This window comes from Lithobates pipiens, unplaced genomic scaffold, assembly GCF_037356315.1.
Source record: "Lithobates pipiens isolate NorthernLeopardFrog02 unplaced genomic scaffold, aLitPip1_a1.2 Scaffold_22, whole genome shotgun sequence".
NCBI lineage: Eukaryota > Metazoa > Chordata > Amphibia > Anura > Ranidae > Lithobates > Lithobates pipiens.
This window is the reverse complement of record NW_027507784.1, coordinates 198039885-198058517: the sequence shown is the minus strand read 5'-3', so window position 1 is coordinate 198058517 and position 18633 is coordinate 198039885. Positions and strand designations below refer to the sequence as shown.

The 18633-nt window shown below is 45.0% G+C and overlaps 1 protein-coding gene across 2 annotated transcripts in view; it reads right to left on the bottom strand.

Annotated features, from left to right (window-relative positions):
* Positions 1-18633, bottom strand: part of ALG1 (ALG1 chitobiosyldiphosphodolichol beta-mannosyltransferase) — a 94247-nt gene that overhangs the window by 40048 nt on the left and 35566 nt on the right. For both annotated transcript variants that reach the window (XM_077448815.1, XM_077448816.1), the window contains 2 exons: positions 14472-14561; positions 129-239 (listed from right to left, as the gene is read on the bottom strand). In XM_077448815.1, the coding sequence (XP_077304941.1) occupies positions 129-239; positions 14472-14561 (201 nt within the window). The remainder of the gene's footprint in view (positions 1-128; positions 240-14471; positions 14562-18633) is intronic.

Genomic DNA, 18633 nt, shown 5'->3' with positions numbered 1-18633 from the left:
TAGTTTGTATAGGATAGTATGTCTATTGTGTGGTGTTGCACGCAGATATATTTAATGCAGTCCTTCTTAGTAAACTAAAGCATAACCTTATAAAATTTGTACATCAGTATTCTCTTTACCAAACTTACTGAGATCTGAATGGAGCATAGTCTTTGGCTAGCTTCATAAATAATTGATGCTGTAGCTCAACTGGAGTCTCTTTGAATATTGAAGCAGGTTTATCATAAAGAGTAATAGCTCTGCAATAAAACATTATCAAAGAACAATTTTAAAAAAATGTGGATGTTTTATGTACAGTAAAAAAAAAAAATATATATCAGTAAATAAATAAGTCAATTTGCATTGAATAATTAAAACAGCAGAAAACAGTAATGTGTGACTTTGCCAAGTGATAACATCCCCAAAATGATGATTCTAATAGCACTGCAATGCTAGCTGATTGCATTAAACAGAGGATAGGTCATCGGTAGAAATGTACAGTTTATCTAAAAATAGGAGGATGGGCACATTCTAGAACATATCCATGGAAATGACAAAATTGGCAAGATATAAAGAGATCTGGAGTTGGCACTATAGAAAGAATTGTGGAAGGATAAAATGAACAAAAATCTGCACAGGTTAAATAAAATTTCTCCCTTGCAATGAGGATGCCCATACCACGACCCTCAGCCCCCACCCACCCACTTTCTTGCCAGGCTGCGTATTCAGATAAGGGTCTGGTGTGGAGTTTGGGAGCAACCTCACGCCATTTGAATTTTTTTATTTTTTTTTTACGCGAGTTCTCCCTTAAAATGCATACCACAACTGAAGGGTCTGGGGGGACATTCTGTTTTTTTTTTACTGTCTGGGCTCCCCGGCTGACAGTGGGAAGGAAGCCCAGACATTTGTTGTTAAGATTCTGATGGGTGCCACCTCCTCAACAACCAGAATTAATCAGCTGAAAAGCCTCCAGTCTTCTTCCCCTACATAAAAACTACTCAAAATCGCACTGGACCATGGCAATATCAGATTGTGGATTGGAATATGTGGTAGGGAGATGATTGCTGGGTGTCAGGCATGGGCAAGTGTCAAAAAAGGGAAAGTTTTTCAGTGCTGTAGCTATAATGCAAAACACAGTTAAATTTCTCTTGTGTAGAAGCCAGAAACAATCCTACCAGGAATAGGATTTCTGTACTCAGAGGACATGATGGCATACGCAAGAAGAAGCAGAGTTTTTCCTCAAACTACACAAAACTGATTTTATGGTGAATACAAAAAATCTCATTTTGATTATTATCCACTTAGGGACACAAAACTTTATTGGCAATAAGCACACCTAAACACCACAGGTCAATCAGTCCAATGAGTAAAAGACCAAAACAAAAAGGGGAATAGAAGGGAAATAGCAGCTTGCAGAGTTTTTTTTAGGTCTTTAGTGCAGTAGGCTTCTGCCCATGTTCCCATTGGAGCGATTTGACATGTCAAATCACATGCCAAATTGGCGGCTATTGCCAGAAATAGCACCATGTGCACAGATTACCAAAAGTAGTTCCTGTACTACTTTTGTTGACTTCGGGGGGGGGGGGGCACTTGTATAGACATCTGTGCAGGAACCCACACAGATATCTCTGAAATCCCTCTTGAAGTTGGACTGACATGCAGGTATAAAAGTGTGCGAGTTCAGCTGAACCTGCAGTCAGGGTGAATCTAGGCTTAATGTGAAAGAGGCACTCTCTCACAACTCATGGGCCTGAACAAAAACCCTGTCGAATTCACTTACAAATAGTGGACCTGAAAGCCAGAGAACCTTTATTAGACCTTCTGAAATAAACAAACAGAATATGTCTGCTTAAAAGAAGCAGTGGCCAAGCAAAACACCTGGATGGCCCTCACCAAATCCAGACAGACAATGGAGAGAGATCTCCTTGGGGTGAACCAGTGCTGGATACAACAAAGGTAACAAAAAGGTGAAAAGCAGCCTTGTGTTTGCATAAAAAAAAAAAAAAAAAAGCGAAGAAGCGAAGCCCACAAGAAAGGCTATATTATCCTGAATATGTTCAAACTGGGGTTTCGTAGCACCAACAATACTAAAATTTAAAACCCACTTTTCAACCCCTTGAAAGAGAATAAACCACTACGATGAAAAAGGAGTCACAAGCTGGACCAACTGAGACATAAAAGCTAAAATAACTGAAGAAACCGCTTCTGCTGTTAGACCATAAGAAAAACCCTGCCACCTCCCCAAACCTCCCCAGCCCCCGTTGATGGGATGAAATGGACTGGCATCTGTGAGAAAGATAAAAGCACCGTCCTTCCCTGCGCCCACATTCAACACATATTACAAATTAGGTCTTAAATAGACGTGATACTCCCAGTTGCAGGATGACAGCCCTTTGGTTTTAGCACCAGGCTTGTTGCTAATAGCAGACTGTGGTACCCAAAAAGAAATAGGGCTATTCAGATCTAACTTAACATTCACAGACCAGCATAGCTTAGGGAGTACCAGGAAGAATTCCAGGCTGTGAAAATGTGACCACTGTCAATTTATGGAGGCCTAGGTGCACCAAGACTGTGCAAGCTCCCAATGTCATCCCTGCATTGTCTTGGCTTGTTTTAAAGGGAGAATCAAGATCAAACCTGCAATTCTGAAAACTTTACTGGGCCACTGGCTGACTCTTAAAACCCCTGCAACAGAGCTAAGCTCTATAATTTTTTGTTGAAAAAAGGCAGTTTTCTACGCGTGTGGGAGCGCTAGCTGTCCCTCCACCTTGTGCTGGGTCATCAAGGCTGGAGTAAGAGGCAGGATATTTAAACTGTCAGTTTAAGCATATTAACAGTGCCCAGCCACCTAAACAGGAAAACAGAACACCTATCTCTGACTCCCCAAGGCCCAAAAAAAAATAAAAAATTTGAATGTTTTTTCAATTTAGAAAAATAAAGTACAACGTGCCAAGAAAGAGAAATAAAGAGGAGGACTCCTCCATATGATCAATTTGCAAATTAAATAGAAATATAAAGCAAGCCCAGTAGTAAAATTTTATTTTTAATCCCTCCATGGAATGGCCAGTCACATGCAGCTGCTTCTGTAGGAAATTCCGCACATAGCCTGGGATGTATAGAAGCCCAGTGAGTGATGCCCCCACAAAATGAGAATGCCAACCCCATCAGCACTGTGCCCAGGGAAAGTTAGGGAGTCTGGGATCAAAAGTTTGAAGTTTCTTTTAATCGAGTAATATTCTAAACCAAGTTGTGTCTAGGATTAGACCCAGATACTTCAAAGGAGGAGTAGGTTTCTGCACCAATTTCTGAGGTTGACTGACATGCCGCGTACACACGATCAGACTTTCAGACGGAAAACGTTGGATGTGAGCTTGTTGGCGGTAAGTCCAATCGTGTGTCTGCTCCATCGGACATTTGTTGTCGGACTTTCTGGCAACAAATGTTGGCTAGCATGTTCTCAAAATTTTCCGCCCACAAATGTTTGTTATCGGTTTTTCCGATTGTGTGTGCACAAGTCCGTCGGACAAAAGTACGAAGTACAAACCTACATGCTCGGAAGCAGAAGCGCTTGGTCTTGTAAATTAGTGTTCATAATGGGAGAAATAACATTTGTGATGTGGCAAATTATGAAATCTCCAAATGCAGCGCACATTGTGGGTGATTTACAAAGCATTTGCGCTATGAGTAGCGGCGCACGCCAACGCGCAACAACCGTTTTTGTATTCACAAAGCATTTGCGCCTGTAACACAACGCAATTCCTCATTTACTATGAGCATGCCGGCGCACGGGTGGCCGCGATCTGTGCGCCGCTATAGACCTGGCGCACGGCATCTTCAACTCAGAATTAAAAGAAGCTGGAAGTGCGAATATAATGGGGGTGATGTGAGATAGTATAGATATGACTGTCCACATAAATATGCCCAAAATAGAACGTAATATTAACTCTCTCTGAGCAAGCCTGCTGCGCCTGCAAATACACTCAGAACTGCGTGAGATAATTTTACGCACTGCGTATGCGCAAGCGGCATTTGCGCCCGTTCAAGTGCTCTGGTTCACTGCGCCAGCAAAATCTTAGTAAATGTCAAGCCACGTAGGTTCATTTGCATAAGTTGAACAGGCACACCTCTCAACTTGACTTTTTTTTTTTTTTGCGCTGGTTCACTTCTATGGGTTTTCTTTAAGGCCGTTTGCACACAGGTCATGTTAGCATTAAGAAAAAAAAAAATGCGTGGGGGTCCCCCGAAATTCCATACCAGGCCCTTCAGGTCTGGCATGGATATTAAGGGGATTCCCGAGCCCAAAAAAAAAAAAAAAGGAATCTTTTCCTGCAGCCTGCCAGGTTCCGTGCTCGGATAAGGGTCTGCTATGGATTTTGATGGGGGAGCCCCACGCCATTTTTTTTTCCTTTTGGTGCGGGTTCCCCTTAATATCCATGCCAGACCTGAAGGGCCTGGTATGGATTTCGAGGGGGACCCCCACGCCATTTTTTTTTTTTTGGCACGGGGTTTCCCTTAATATCCATACCAGATCTGAAAGGCCTGGTATACTCTTGGAGGGGAACCCATGACGTTTTTTTTTTCTTTAAAGTCGCCCTGGCCTGGGCGTGTTGCAAGTCGCCGCAAGTTACGCTGTGATTCACACTCAAATCGTGTCCAAGTTGTCTCCCAAAGTCGCGCTGGAAGTAGTGTTGCCCCTGTGTGAATGGACTGTTAATGATACGGCGCTCGCTATTATAAATTGCGCCAGCATATTATGTTTTAGGCTTATGCATGCGCCTGTTCATACGCTCACTTGAAAATGTATATGGCGCACAAATGAGAGGTATGAACTGGCGCAGCGCATTCATCTTAGTAAATCAGCCCCATTGTTTTCTTCTTTAATGGAATAATAATGAAGCTGCTTTGCTGGTGATACTGAAGGAGTTATTGCAAACACATTTTCAAAGACTTTTTATTTTTAGTGTTATCAAGAATAATAATAATAAATTTTTTTTTTATTTGTGCAAGTTACCACAACACCATTATCCCGTAGTTTATAAGATCAAAGATACATTTTCAAAAAAGGTCACCAACATAGTTGTAATTGCCTACTCCCAAACTGTCATTTGAAGTAAAAACACATAGGCAATTATTATTCTCCTCAATTTTTTTTATTGTGCATTAAAAAAAAAAATAAAAAAAAAAAAAAAATAAAATAAATTTAGACATGCTGCCAATAGAACTTAACCAAAAAGTGCATTCTATGCATCCAAAAATATGCCAAATCAAATAAATTATTCCACAAAAAAAAAATAAATAAAAAAAAGTCTAAGCAATAACTCCAAGGCCAGTAATAAATAACATGCTATCTCCTCCGATTCCGCAACATGTCTGGTTGACGAACGGCCGTTTGGAAACAAACTGAAAAGCTAAATGAAAAACGTGAAAAGAAAAGCACGAATCAACGCTCAAATTTCTACTAACACAAAATTAGCAGGAGCCCAAAAGGGTGGCGCTAAAGAGCTGAAAAAACACGTAGTACGTCTAGTACGTCACTAAATTCGTAATTGTTGGCCAACATTTGTGTGACTGCGTGTATGCAAGACAAGTTTGGGCCAACACCCTTCGGACAAAATTCCACGGTTTTGTTGTCGGAAAGTCCAATCGTGTGTATGAGGCTTTAGACTTGGGGCATTTGGACTTCGGAGTGCAGCAGAGATGTAATAAAAAGGCATATGTAATCTTCAATGAGTGAGCTTTCCCAGTCTGTGCCTGAGGCCCCTTTCACTCTGCTGTGACTTGAAAGTCGCACAATTTTACCGCAATTTTGTCACGATTTCATTTTCCTGTGTAAACTTGAGGTCTATGGACCTCAACTTGCATCAAAGTTGGACCAAAGTAGTACAGGGACTACTTTGACGTCGGGGCGACTTGAAGTCACACAGATATGAATGTTACTCATTGGAAATCATGGGGTATGACTTGTTATGCGACTTTGCGGTCCCAAGTTGCAGGACAAGTCGCACAAGTGTGAAACGGGCCCGAGGCTTTTTTGGTGAGAGGGAGACAGATGCTTAACCACTTTCAGACCGGACCATTTTGCTGGTAAATGACCAGAGGTCTTTTTACACTTTGGCACTGCGCTGCTTTAACTGGTAATTGCGCGGTCATGCAATGTTGTACCCAAACAAAATTTGCGTCCTTTTCTTCCCACAAATAGAGCTTTCTTTTGATGGTATTTGATTGCCTCTGCGATTTTTATTTTTTGCGATATAAACGTAAAAAGACCGCAAATTTTGAAAAAAAATGATATTTTCTACTTTTTGTTATTAGAAAAATCCAATAAACTCAATTTTAGTCATACATTTAGGCCAAAATGTATTCAGCCACATGTCTTTGGTAAAAAAAAAGTCAATAATTGTATATTTATTGGTTTGCGCAAAAGTTGTCACATCTACAAACTAAGGTACGTTTTCTGGAATTTACGCAGCTTTTAGTTTACGACTGCCTATCTCATTTCTTGAGGTGCTAAAATGGCAGGGCAGTACAAAACCCCCCCAAATGACCCCATTTTGGAAAGTAGACCCCCTAAGGAAATTGATAAGAGGCATGTTGAGCCCATTGAATATTTTATTTTTTTGCCTCAAGCGATTGAATAATGACAAAAAAAAAAATTTTTTTTTTACACAAAGTTGTCACTAAATGATATATTGCTCACACATGCTATGGGCGTATGTGAAATGACACCTCAAAATAAATTCTGCTGCTTCTCCTGAGTATGGGGATACCACATATGTGGGACTTTTTGGGAGCCTAGCCGCGTACGGGGCCCCGAAAACCAAGCACCGCCTTCAGGCTTTCTAAGGGCGTAAATTTTTGAGTTCACTTCTCACTACCTATTACAGTTTTGAAGGCCATAAAATGCCAAGATGGCACAAAACCCCCACAAATGACCCCATTTTAGAAAGTAGACACCCCAAGCTATTTGCTGAGAGGCATGTTGAGTTCATGGAATATTTTATATTTTGCCACAAGTTGCGGGAAAATTACAAACTTTTTTTTTTTTTTTTTTTTTTTAACAAAGTTGTCACTAAATGATATATTGCTCATGCATGCCATGGGCATATGTGAAATGACACCCCAAAATAAATTCTGCTGCTTCTCCTGAGTACGGGGATACCACATATGTGGGACTTTTTGGGAGCCTAGCCGCGTACGGGGCCCCGAAAACCAAGCACCGCCTTCAGGCTTTCTAAGGGCGTAATTTTTTGATTTCACTCCTCACTACCTATTACAGTTTTGAAGGCCATAAAATGCCAAGATGGCACAAAACCCCCACAAATGACCCCATTTTAGAAAGTAGACACCCCAAGCTATTTGCTGAGAGGCATGTTGAGTCCATGGAATATTTTATATTTTGCCACAAGTTGCGGGAAAATTACAAACTTTTTTTTTTTTTTTTTTTTTTCACAAAGTTGTCACTAAATGATATATTGCTCACGCATGCCATGGGCATATGTGAAATGACACCCCAAAATAAATTCTGCTGCTTCTCCTGAGTATGGGGATACCACATATGTGGGACTTTTTGGGAGCCTAGCCGCGTACGGGGCCCCGAAAACCAAGCACCGCCTTCAGGCTTTCTAAGGGCGTTACAGTTTTGAAGGCCATAAAATGCCAAGATGGCACAAACCCCCCCCAAATGACCCCATTTTGGAAAGTAGACACCCCTAAATTTAGGGGTACACTAGTGAGACTAGGTAATAAATGGCGGGTGCCCTGAAACTATAAAAAAATAACTAACCAACCAGCGTCACCTGTAACAGTTATATGGTGATCACTGGTGAAAGGGTTAACTAGGGGGCAATCAGGGGGCTTTATGCGGTAGTATATGGGGGTCCCTGGCGCTATAAAAAGCTGCAGCGAACCTAAATACCTACCTGCCTAACTAGCGTCACCTGTGACACTAATACAGCGATCAGAAAAACGATCGCTTATTAGGCTGGGTTCACACTGGAGCGATGCGGGAACGCCACGAATGCGCGGCGGGTTCCCGCATCGCATGCCTCCCGGCGGCAGTTCACACTGCCCTATGCGAACTGCTGGGAGTGTCAGTGAAATGTTACTGACACCCCCAGATCAGTTCGCATATCGCAGTGCGATCTGCAAACTCGGATCGCATGGTGTGAACACCCATGCGATCCGATTCTGCTGCGGGCCAAAAAAAGGGTCCCGTGCGAATTTGCGCGGGTGCGGCGGGTGCGGCGAATGGCTGAACTCGAATCGCACAGAGATCGGATGTGATTTGCACTGCAGTGCGGTGCGAATCACATCCGTTCTCATAAACCGCTGCAATGTGAACCCAGCCTTAGTGACACTGGCGACGGGGGGTGATCACGGGGTTAAACCTTTATTGGGGGGGTTAGGGGGGTACCTTATAACTAAAGGGGGCTAACCCTAACTGCCCTAACAGTTATTAGTCACAAATGACACCCGCCGGGTGATCAGGGGGTTAAACCTTTATTAGGTAATAAATGGCGGGTGCCCTGAAACTATAAAAAAATAACTAACCAACCAGCGTCACCTGTAACAGTTATATGGTGATCACTGGTGAAAGGGTTAACTAGGGGGCAATCAGGGGGCTTTATGCGGTAGTATATGGGGGTCCCTGGCGCTATAAAAAGCTGCGGCGAACCTAAATACCTACCTGCCTAACTAGCGTCACCTGTGACACTAATACGGCGATCAGAAAAATGATCGCTTATTAGGCTGGGTTCACACTGGAGCGATGCGGAAACGCCGCGAATCCGCGGCGGGTTCCCGCATCGCATGCCTCCCGGCGGCAGTTCACACTGCCCTATGCGAACTGCTGGGAGTGTCAGTGAAATGTTACTGACACCCCCAGATCAGTTCGCATATCGCAGTGCGATCTGCAAACTCGGATCGCATGGTGTGAACACCCATGCGATCCGATTCTGCTGCGGGCCAAAAAAAGGGTCCCGTGCGAATTTGCGGCGGGTGCGGCGGGTGTGGCGGGTGCGGCGGGTGCGGCGAATGGCTGAACTCGAATCGCACAGAGATCGGATGTGATTTGCACTGCAGTGCGGTGCGAATCACATTCGTTCTCATAAACCGCTGCAATGTGAACCCAGCCTTAGTGACACTGGCGACGGGGGGTGATCACGGGGTTAAACCTTTATTGGGGGGGTTAGGGGGGTACATTAGAACTAAAGGGGGCTAACTCTAACTGCCCTAACAGTTATTACAGTCACAAATGACACCAATGCAAAAAAAAAAAAAAAAAAAAAAAAAAAAAATGACATTGGTGTCACTGTGACTGGGGGGCAGGGGTAATTGGGGGGGTGATCGGGGGGTAAAGGGGGGGTGTGAGTGTGCCTGGCATGTTCTACTGTGTGTGTGAGTGTTGGTGCAACTTACTGATCCGTTCTCCTCCGTGTCGGAACGAAAAATACCGACACGGAGGAGAGAATACATCACTTCCTCTCCTGTGTTTACATTACAGGAGAGGAAGTGATGTCACCGGGGATTTCTATTCGTCGGGAGCGATCGCGAGGGGGTGGCCATGAATGAATGGCCGTCCCCTCGTCCGGGATCGCTCCCGTACGAATTCCGACCGCCGCAGGCACCGGGCGGGGGCCCGATCGGGCCCCCGACCCGCGGGAGGCAAGGGACGTACATGTATGTCCTTATGCCTGCCCGTGCCATTGTACCGACGTACATCGGCGTGCGGCGGTCGGCAACTGGTTAAGTAAATGTTCTTGATAATGGTATCTGTGACAGATCCTATCCCACACTCCGCTGAGTGCTTCTGTCAGTAATACCACTTCCCCCAGTCTGACCATTAGAGAGATATATTTAATGCAGCTATAATTAATATAAGACTAGCCGGTAATAGCTTGCATGAATCTTGAATGATTTATTGGACAGAATGTAGCCTTTTTATACACTTTTTAAACACAAGAGGTTAGATAACGAGGTAGGGCTGGCTCATGGCTATTCCCCCCCTCTAGCAACAACTTAGCTGACAACTATATAATTAACATGTTAATTAACACAGCACTTAAAAGCAGCCCAGGTAAAACAGACTGTCCATCTCCGGAGGCCAATGTGGCCAGCTCTTTAAATGACCATGTATTGTTCAGACTTAAAACTAAGCATAGTCTTTGGGCAAATCCAAGAAAACGGTCTCTCAAAAATGTAACGAAAAGAGGAATTTAGCAATAACAAATAACAGGGTGAATGTGGGCAGAAAAGGTCCCTGCAGCCAGTGTCCGCTACAGTGCCCCCTCATCCCTTTAAACCCGAACACATATGAATTACACAGGTTCTGAGGCCAATTTCATGCAGATAAGGCACCAAGTGAGTTTAATTATCAACCTTAATCAGCCACAGAAACTGTGTAATTAATATGTGTTCGGTTTTAAAGGGATGAGGTGGCAACCCTACCCCCCCCCCCCCCAATCCCATAGTTAGGCAGACCCAGCTAGATCCACCATGGGTCAGCTTGGGGCTGTCCGGGAGAGTCTTATAGTTCAGTTTTCCGTGAAAGCCCATCAGCTTTCCCATTCTGTTTTTGTGGCCGATACTGGATGCTAAAATTGTAAGGCTACAGGGCCAAGCTCCATCGTAACAAACATCCATTATCCCTGGAGACCCGATTAAGCCAGATTATTGGATTGTGGTCAGTGAGCACTGTAAAAGATTGTCTGTATAGATAAGGTTGGAATTTCTTGAGAGCCCACACCAGCGTCAAACACACCTTCTCCACGGCTGCATAACCGACTTCCCTGGGTAGCAGCTTCCGACTGATGTAGGCCACCGATATCAGGTGCTACTTGGCTCAGTACTGCCCCCAACCCGAATGTAGAGGCATCTGTGCGGACACAAAATGTTTGGTTGGGTCAGGGGCAGCTAGAACAGGAGCCGAAGTTAGTGCATTTTTTAAGCGTTGGAAGGCAGCTTCACACTCTGAGAACCACAGTACCTGTAGGTGCTTCTTAGTAAGGTCTGTCAGGGGCTTAGCGATGGAGCTATATTCTGGGACAAACTTCCTATAGTACCCAGCTGTGCAGAGGAATGCCAGGACAGGGGGTTTTAATACAGGGGGGGGGGGTCAGCCACTTGGCAACTGCTTCAATTTTAGCAGGCTCGGGTCATTGTCCACTGCCTACTTGATGTCCAAGGTACTGTAAGTGGGACATCCCTATGCTGCATTTTTCTGGCTTAAGGGTTAGTCCTGCAGCATTGATGTGGTCTTACATGACACCCAGATGAACCAGATGGTCCTCCCAGGCATCGCTGTAGATCGCAATGTCATCCAGATATGCACAAGCATAGTCCTTGAGACCATCGAAGAGTCGTTCTACCATCCTCTGGAAAGTCGCCGGTGCATTCTTCATCCCAATGGCATTACTTTAGACTGGTATAGGCCAAATGGGGTAATGAACGCCGACTTTGGAATAGATTCCGCATCCAGAGGAATTTGCCAGTACCCTTTGCATAGGTAAAGGGTTGCCAAGAATTTTCCCCGAGCAATGCAATCTATCAGATCATCCATCCGGAAGGGTTCATCAATGATAGGTTAAGAGTGTAGGGGATCTTTCAGTGGGCCCCCATGCTTACCCATCAGCTGGCATGTGTCACAGGCCTGGCAATACTGTCGGACATCCAACCCTAATCCCTTGCCAAAAAAAAAAAAAAAAGACTGAGTCAATTGGTGGAGGGTCTGGGTCATCCCCAGGTTTCCTTATAGCAAGCTAGGGAAGGGTCACTGAGAGAGTTGCGTGTGCAAAGTCTTGGCGAGAAGCCCAAGTCAGGGTAGGAATACTTGGTGTGGTACAGTCTAGGTCAGGGGTGATAGGTCTTACCTGGGTCCCATCCTCGAGGGAGTGCCCATCCATCCGGGCTTGCTGGTGGGTGGTAACAGGGCAGGCTTCCAGGGATGCATCCAGGGAGAAGGCTGAATTTAAATGTCCCAAATCATTGCCCAACAAAACCTCCGCAGGTAACATCTGCATTATTCCAACTTCCACTTCTTTGGCCCCCGAACCCCAATCAAGGTCAACCCTGGCAATGGGGACCCACATAACATTTCCCCCCAGCCACCAGCACAGCCACAGACCATCCCATCTGCTCTGCTGGGGTTATCATCTGGGACTGTATTAGGGTAATAGTAGCTCCCGTGTCCCGCAGTCCCTGGACAGCCAGACCATTAATCCACACGGCTTGTCAATGGTGTAAAAGTTTATCCGTAGGGTAGCTTGCACAAGGTCTGCCTCATCTAGAATTCCAATATTCTCATACAAGTCAACTAATCTACCTCAAGACAGTGTGCAGCAGCTCAGGCAAGTCCCAGGGGCCTGTGCTTCCGCATTTCCTGGGAAAAATTCTGCGGACAATACTGCCTAACATGCCCTGCTTGGTTGCATCTGTAGCAGAGGTCCCCCTTCCCTTGTGAAGATGGTAGCTGAGTGGACAGGAGATTGATGGCTGGTGTGGAAGGATAGCGCTCCATGGAATGTTGGGGACAGGCCGAGCTGGGGTCTTACGCTCTGGTTGCACAGCCCCCCTTAAATCCACTTATTGGACAGCTAGGGTGGCAGCTTCATCTACTGTGACTGGCCGCCAATCCTTTACCCAGTCTCTAACTCAAGTGAGGTATGATTGTAGAATTGTTCCAGGAGCATTAGCTGGAGCGCATCTGCCATGGTAACAGCTTGACGCCGGCCATCCAACTCTCCGCTGCTCTGGTCATTTGATGAGCCCATTCTGTGTATGGCTCTCTCTCCTTTCGGCGGAGGTTGCGAAAACTCAAATGGTGTGCCTCTGGAGTAATGCCGAAGCAAGCCAATAGTCTTTTACCCGGTCATAGTCCTGGCTGATCTCGTCTGGAACAATATGGTATGCCTCTGCAGCCGTTCCTGTGAGCTGGCTTACCAGGAGCGTGACCCAATCTGCTTTATCAACACCTTGCAGCATCGGCACCATGTTTCGTTTCCATGCCAGTCATTAAGCGATTACTCAGCTCAGGTGCGGATCTCCTCCCTCCATTGGTTCAAGCACGTGGCGTTGTTGGCACACACACACACACACACACACACACATATATATATATATATATACATATATATATTTTTTTGGGAGTGAGCTGTTCACACACAGCCAGTCTCTTCTTGGGGTTCTTGCATACTTGCTATATTCATTTGCTGGTGCTGCACTGATGCGGCACTGGGGTGAGTTTTTCTTAGTTTAGGATCCTTTTTGGTGGTTTTGTTTTTTCAGCCCAATATTTTCTTTTTTCCTCCTCTCACTTGGAGCCTCTTTTTCATGATCCCTTATACACACACTTCGGTATTGGACAACTACCCTTTAGATGGAGGCTTATCAATATTCACTGGCACCATTTTTGTCACTACCCCCTGTGGAGATACACTGGGTTCACTATTATCTACCATTTTTTTTTACAACTCAGTACTGTTATAATTGCTATATGGAGATTATTGATATATTCTGCACTCCCTTATACTATCTGCTGTCGCAGACTTATACATTGTGACCTCAACTCCTTTGACAAAGTTATGTTTCAGCTCACCTTGTACCAATTACCACATGCCACATTCGCAGTCTCGGTTGGTAAGTGTGGTTGGTTAACCACTTATATACAATAGATACCCATCTTCCTTGATATTCTCCCTCTTTATTTTAAGTGTGGTTTATTATATTCATATATTCCATAGGAATCTGTCGCATCTGCTCCTGATGAGTGGACATCCACAAAACGCATCAAGCTCTATTTGATGCCACAGCTACACCACATATGGAATGTTACCCATCTACTACCCATCATGCTTGATGATCCTGCCATTATACCATTTAGCAGATGTACACATATCATGCAAGCACAGATGCCAGTATTGGGCATGTTGCCGTTGGCTTTTGTATGCCAGGCTACTGTATATATTTACATTAATTACCATGTATTCATTATGATCATGTGTTGTGTGTTATGTATGTACTAATCTATCCATCATGTTCATGCCTTGTGCACGCTTTATGTATATTCAGGAAATCAAATTTTCATTGTCTTTATGTCCATGATATTAATAAAACAATTGTATATTGATTTTTACCTCCAATATTTAATTGCTTAATTTAAAGTACCAATTTCCCTTTTACTCTCTACAAATAGTTCTAGACCTGAAAATTGCTCCGCAGCTAACCTGTTACCAGAACAGGGTCTGTAAAGAGTCACACAACCTAGAGCCCGAAGGTCACTCCCATGCAGTCGCGCCCCCCCCCCATTTTGCCAGTGTCTAATCCTTCTGTCAGGATAACCAAAAGTGAATGATTTCCTGTGTCCCCCAATGGAAAAGAAAGAAATCAGTTTGTAATATACAGTGTATAGGAAAAATATAGCATTTGATAATACTAATTGTATTTGATAATTGTACTTTAAATATGCAAAAAATCATACATCTGTTCTGCAGCCTTACTTTATCTTCCAGTTCAGCATCAAATCGTCTTTCATTGCATTGGTCACACAGAAGTTGTAATCTGAAAGCTTGCCAAATACTTTCTCATACCTTTAAACAGAAAAACGGGTACAGCAAAAATAGAGACTTAATGCTAAACTCTGGAATTTATTAAAAAAAAAAAAAAAAAAACACCCCTCCCTTTCAGTGGGCCCTCATCCCACTGCAATGGGGATCCTGGCAATTAACTGCTGGAAACAGTTCCACTGAAAGCAGTAGGTGGCTGACACCTCTCGCAGCCAATCGCTGCCGCACACATGGAGTGACTGCTTGTAAATGATTGGCTCTAAATGCAGACAGTCTGCATCCAGGGCTGATTTCTTGTAGGCAGTTGCTCCATGAGCGATTACATGAGAGCGGCCTTGATTAGCTGCAGGAGCTGTCAGCCACCTATTGCTTTCATTGTGACTGTTCCCCCACAGCTAATCAGTGGGAAACCCTACTGGGGTTCCCTTCCCGCATATATAAAATTGCACACAGCCTCATTTGCAAGTGTGAATGGGTCCATAAGCTGTATTGCATACCTTATCCTAAACTCCAGCATATTTCTGGCACACTTCTTTTCTCTCCAGCGCTCTTGGATATGGGAGGCTCCTTGTGTACAATGCAATTGACACAGTGCAACTGCTGGCCAGAGCGCCGAAGAGAAGAGGCTTTGAGGGATGGTTCTCACAGTCTGGTGGAAGCCTGTAGAAGCAAGTGTTACAGCGTATTCCATTACCCCTAAGCCCTTGTACACACAGTCGGACATTCCGACGTAAAAATGTCTGATCGGACGGGGTTGTCGGATAATCCGATCGTGTGTGGGCTTCATTGGACTTTTTCCGTCGGAATGTCCGACCAACAAAGTTTGAGAGCTGGATATAAAAATTTTCCAACAACATAGTCCGATCTGACTTTCTCCGATCGTTTGTAGAGAATTCCGATCGGACAAAGTGCCACGCATGCTCAGATCAAATTCCTAGAACAAAGCTATTGGCTACTAGCTTGAAAGTAGTCCCGTAGTAACTAAATAACGTTATCACGTTCCAAACGATCGGATTTTCCGACAACTTTGTCAGACCGTGTGTTTGCAACACCAGTTTCGGACAAAATCCGTCTGAAAAAGTCGGACCGTGTGTACAAGGGCTTAGACTTAACAAGTGGTAATCCTTGCAGTGCATTGAGAGGTCCCCTGGAAGGGTATAAAAATTAACGGATATAAATAAGCAGTAAACATATCCTTAAGAATTACCATTCATACTATCTTAAACCCTTGCAAATCACTTTGACCTACAGGTAAGCCTAGATTAAGGCTTACCTGTAGGTCCAAGAAATATCTCCATACCTATATGTAGACAGCGGCACGCAGGCGCACTCGGTAAGCCGCAAATCGAGACGATATGCCGCTAGCGTCGGCTCCTGTGTGCATGCGCGGGAGTGACGTCATTGCTGCTCCGGCGAATCACAGCGCCGGAGCAGCGAGACCCACCAAGAAGATGAACACTCGGAACTACAGGGGACAGCGGTGACTTTGCTGGCTCCTGTGTCAGGTAAGTGACACATAATGGGCTACTATGCGATACATAGTAGTCCATTATGCTTTACCTTTGCAGGGAATCAAAGAGGAAATAAACCCACCAGGGTTTACTTCCTCTTTAAAGTAAAACGGCAGCATTTTCTTCCAGTGTTAATGTGGAAATACTTAAAAATACTGTCTTTTTTATGTTGCTTACTGTGCTTTACTTCTGACACAAACAGTAATAAAAGCCTGTCAGAGATTCTAACACTATCACGAGGAAGAGGGGAAAAACACCAAAATGTAATACAAACAGCAATAAACCACGGGGGGGTTAGCTTGAGTTCTAGTTTAACAGCTCAGGGAATGCATAGTGCTACTGTACATAATTATTATTTTTTTTTTAAATAAACAAGCTATTTAGAATTTAAACAAAAATATTTAAAATATGGTAATATAAAATTCTTTAAAAGATAATGCTCATTTGTACTCATATGATAAAAAAAAAAAAACTAAATTAAACACTTTAAAAATGTATGTGCTTAAAACAAACAACACAACTCACAGAAAAAGTATAGTTTTCCTTAACCACTTGCCTACTAGGCACTTACATCCCCTTCTTGCCCAGGCCATTTTTCAGCCTTCAGCGCTGTCACACTTGACAATTGCACGGTCATGCTACACTGTACCCAAACAAATTTGTTATTTTCTTCACACAAATAGAGCTTTCTTTTGGTGGTATTTAACCACTTCCCGACCGCCGCATGACGATGTACGTCGACAGAATGGCACGGGCAGGCATAAGGGCTTACATGTACGTCCTTGCCTGCCCGCCGGTCGGGGGCCCGATCGGGCCCCCGCCCGGTGCCTGCGGCGGTCGGTATTCGTTCGGGAGCGATCCCGGACGAGGGGACGGCCATTCATTCATGGCCACCCCCTCGCGATCGCTCCCGACGAATGAAAATGTCCCGTGACATCATTTCCTCTCCTGTAATGTAAACACAGGAGAGGAAGTGATGTATTCTCTCCTCCGTGTCGGTATTTTTCGTTCCGGCACCGAGGAGAAAGGTTCGGTGAGTTGCACCAACACACCACACATACAGTAGAACATGCCAGGCACACTCACACCCCCCCTTTACCCCCCGATCACCCCCCAATTACCCCTGCCCCCCCAGTCACAGTGACACCAATTGCTTTTTTTTTTTTTTTTTGCATTGGTGTCATTTGTGACTGTAATAACTGTTAGGGCAGTTAGGGTTAGCCCCCTTTAGTTCTAATGTGCCCCCCTAACCCCCCCAATAAAGGTTTAACCCCGTGATCACTCCCCGTCGCCAGTGTCACTAAGGCTGGGTTCACATTGCAGTGGTTTATGAGAACGAATGTGATTCGCACCGCACTGCAGTGCAAATCACATCCGATCTCTGTGCGATTCGAGTTCAGCCATACAGATAGTATGGCTGAATTCGTGTCGCACCCGCCGCAAATTCGCACGGGACCCTTTTTTTGGCCCGCAGCAGAATCGGATCGCATGGGTGTTCACACCATGCGATCCGAGTTTGCAGATCGCACTGCGATATGCGAACTGATCTGGGGGTGTCATTAACATTTCACTGACACTCCCAGCAGTTCGCATTGGGCAGTGTGAACTGCCGCCGGGAGGCATGCGATGCGGGAACCCGCCGCGGATTCATGGCGTTCCCGCATCGCTCCAGTGTGAACCCAGCCTAATAAGCAATAGTTTTTCTGATCGCTGTATTAGTGTCACAGGTGATGCTAGTTAGGCAGGTAGGTATTTAGGTTCGCCGCAGCTTTTTATAGCGCCAGGGACCCCCATATACTACCGCATAAAGCCCCCTGATTGCCCCCTAGTTAACCCTTTCACCAGTGATCACCATATAACTGTTACAGGTGACGCTGGTTGGTTAGTTATTTTTTTATAGTTTCAGGGCACCCGCCATTTATTACCTAATAAAGGTTTAACCCCCTGATCACCCGGCGGGTGTCATTTGTGACTGTAATAACTGTTAGGGCAGTTAGGGTTAGCCCCCTTTAGTTCTAAGGTACCCCCCTAACCCCCCCAATAAAGGTTTAACCCCGTGATCACCCCCCGTCGCCAGTGTCACTAAGGCTGGGTTCACATTGCAGCGGTTTATGAGAACGGATGTGATTCGCACCGCACTGCAGTGCAAATCACATCCGATCTCTGTGCGATTCGAGTTCAGCCATACAGATAGTATGGCTGAATTCGTGTCGCACCCGCCGCAAACTCGCACGGGACCCTTTTTTTGGTCCGCAGCAGAATCGGATCGCATGGGTGTTCACACCATGCGATCCGAGTTTGCAGATCGCACTGCGATATGCGAACTGATCTGGGGGTGTCATTAACATTTCACTGACACTCCCAGCAGTTCGCATAGGGCAGTGTGAACTGCCGCCGGGAGGCATGCGATGCGGGAACCCGCCGCGGATTCGTGGCGTTCCCGCATCGCTCCAGTGTGAACCCAGCCTAATAAGCGATCGTTTTTCTGATCACTGTATTAGTGTCACAGGTGACGCTAGTTAGGCAGGTAGGTATTTAGGTTCGCCGCAGCTTTTTATAGCGCCAGGGACCCCCATATACTACCG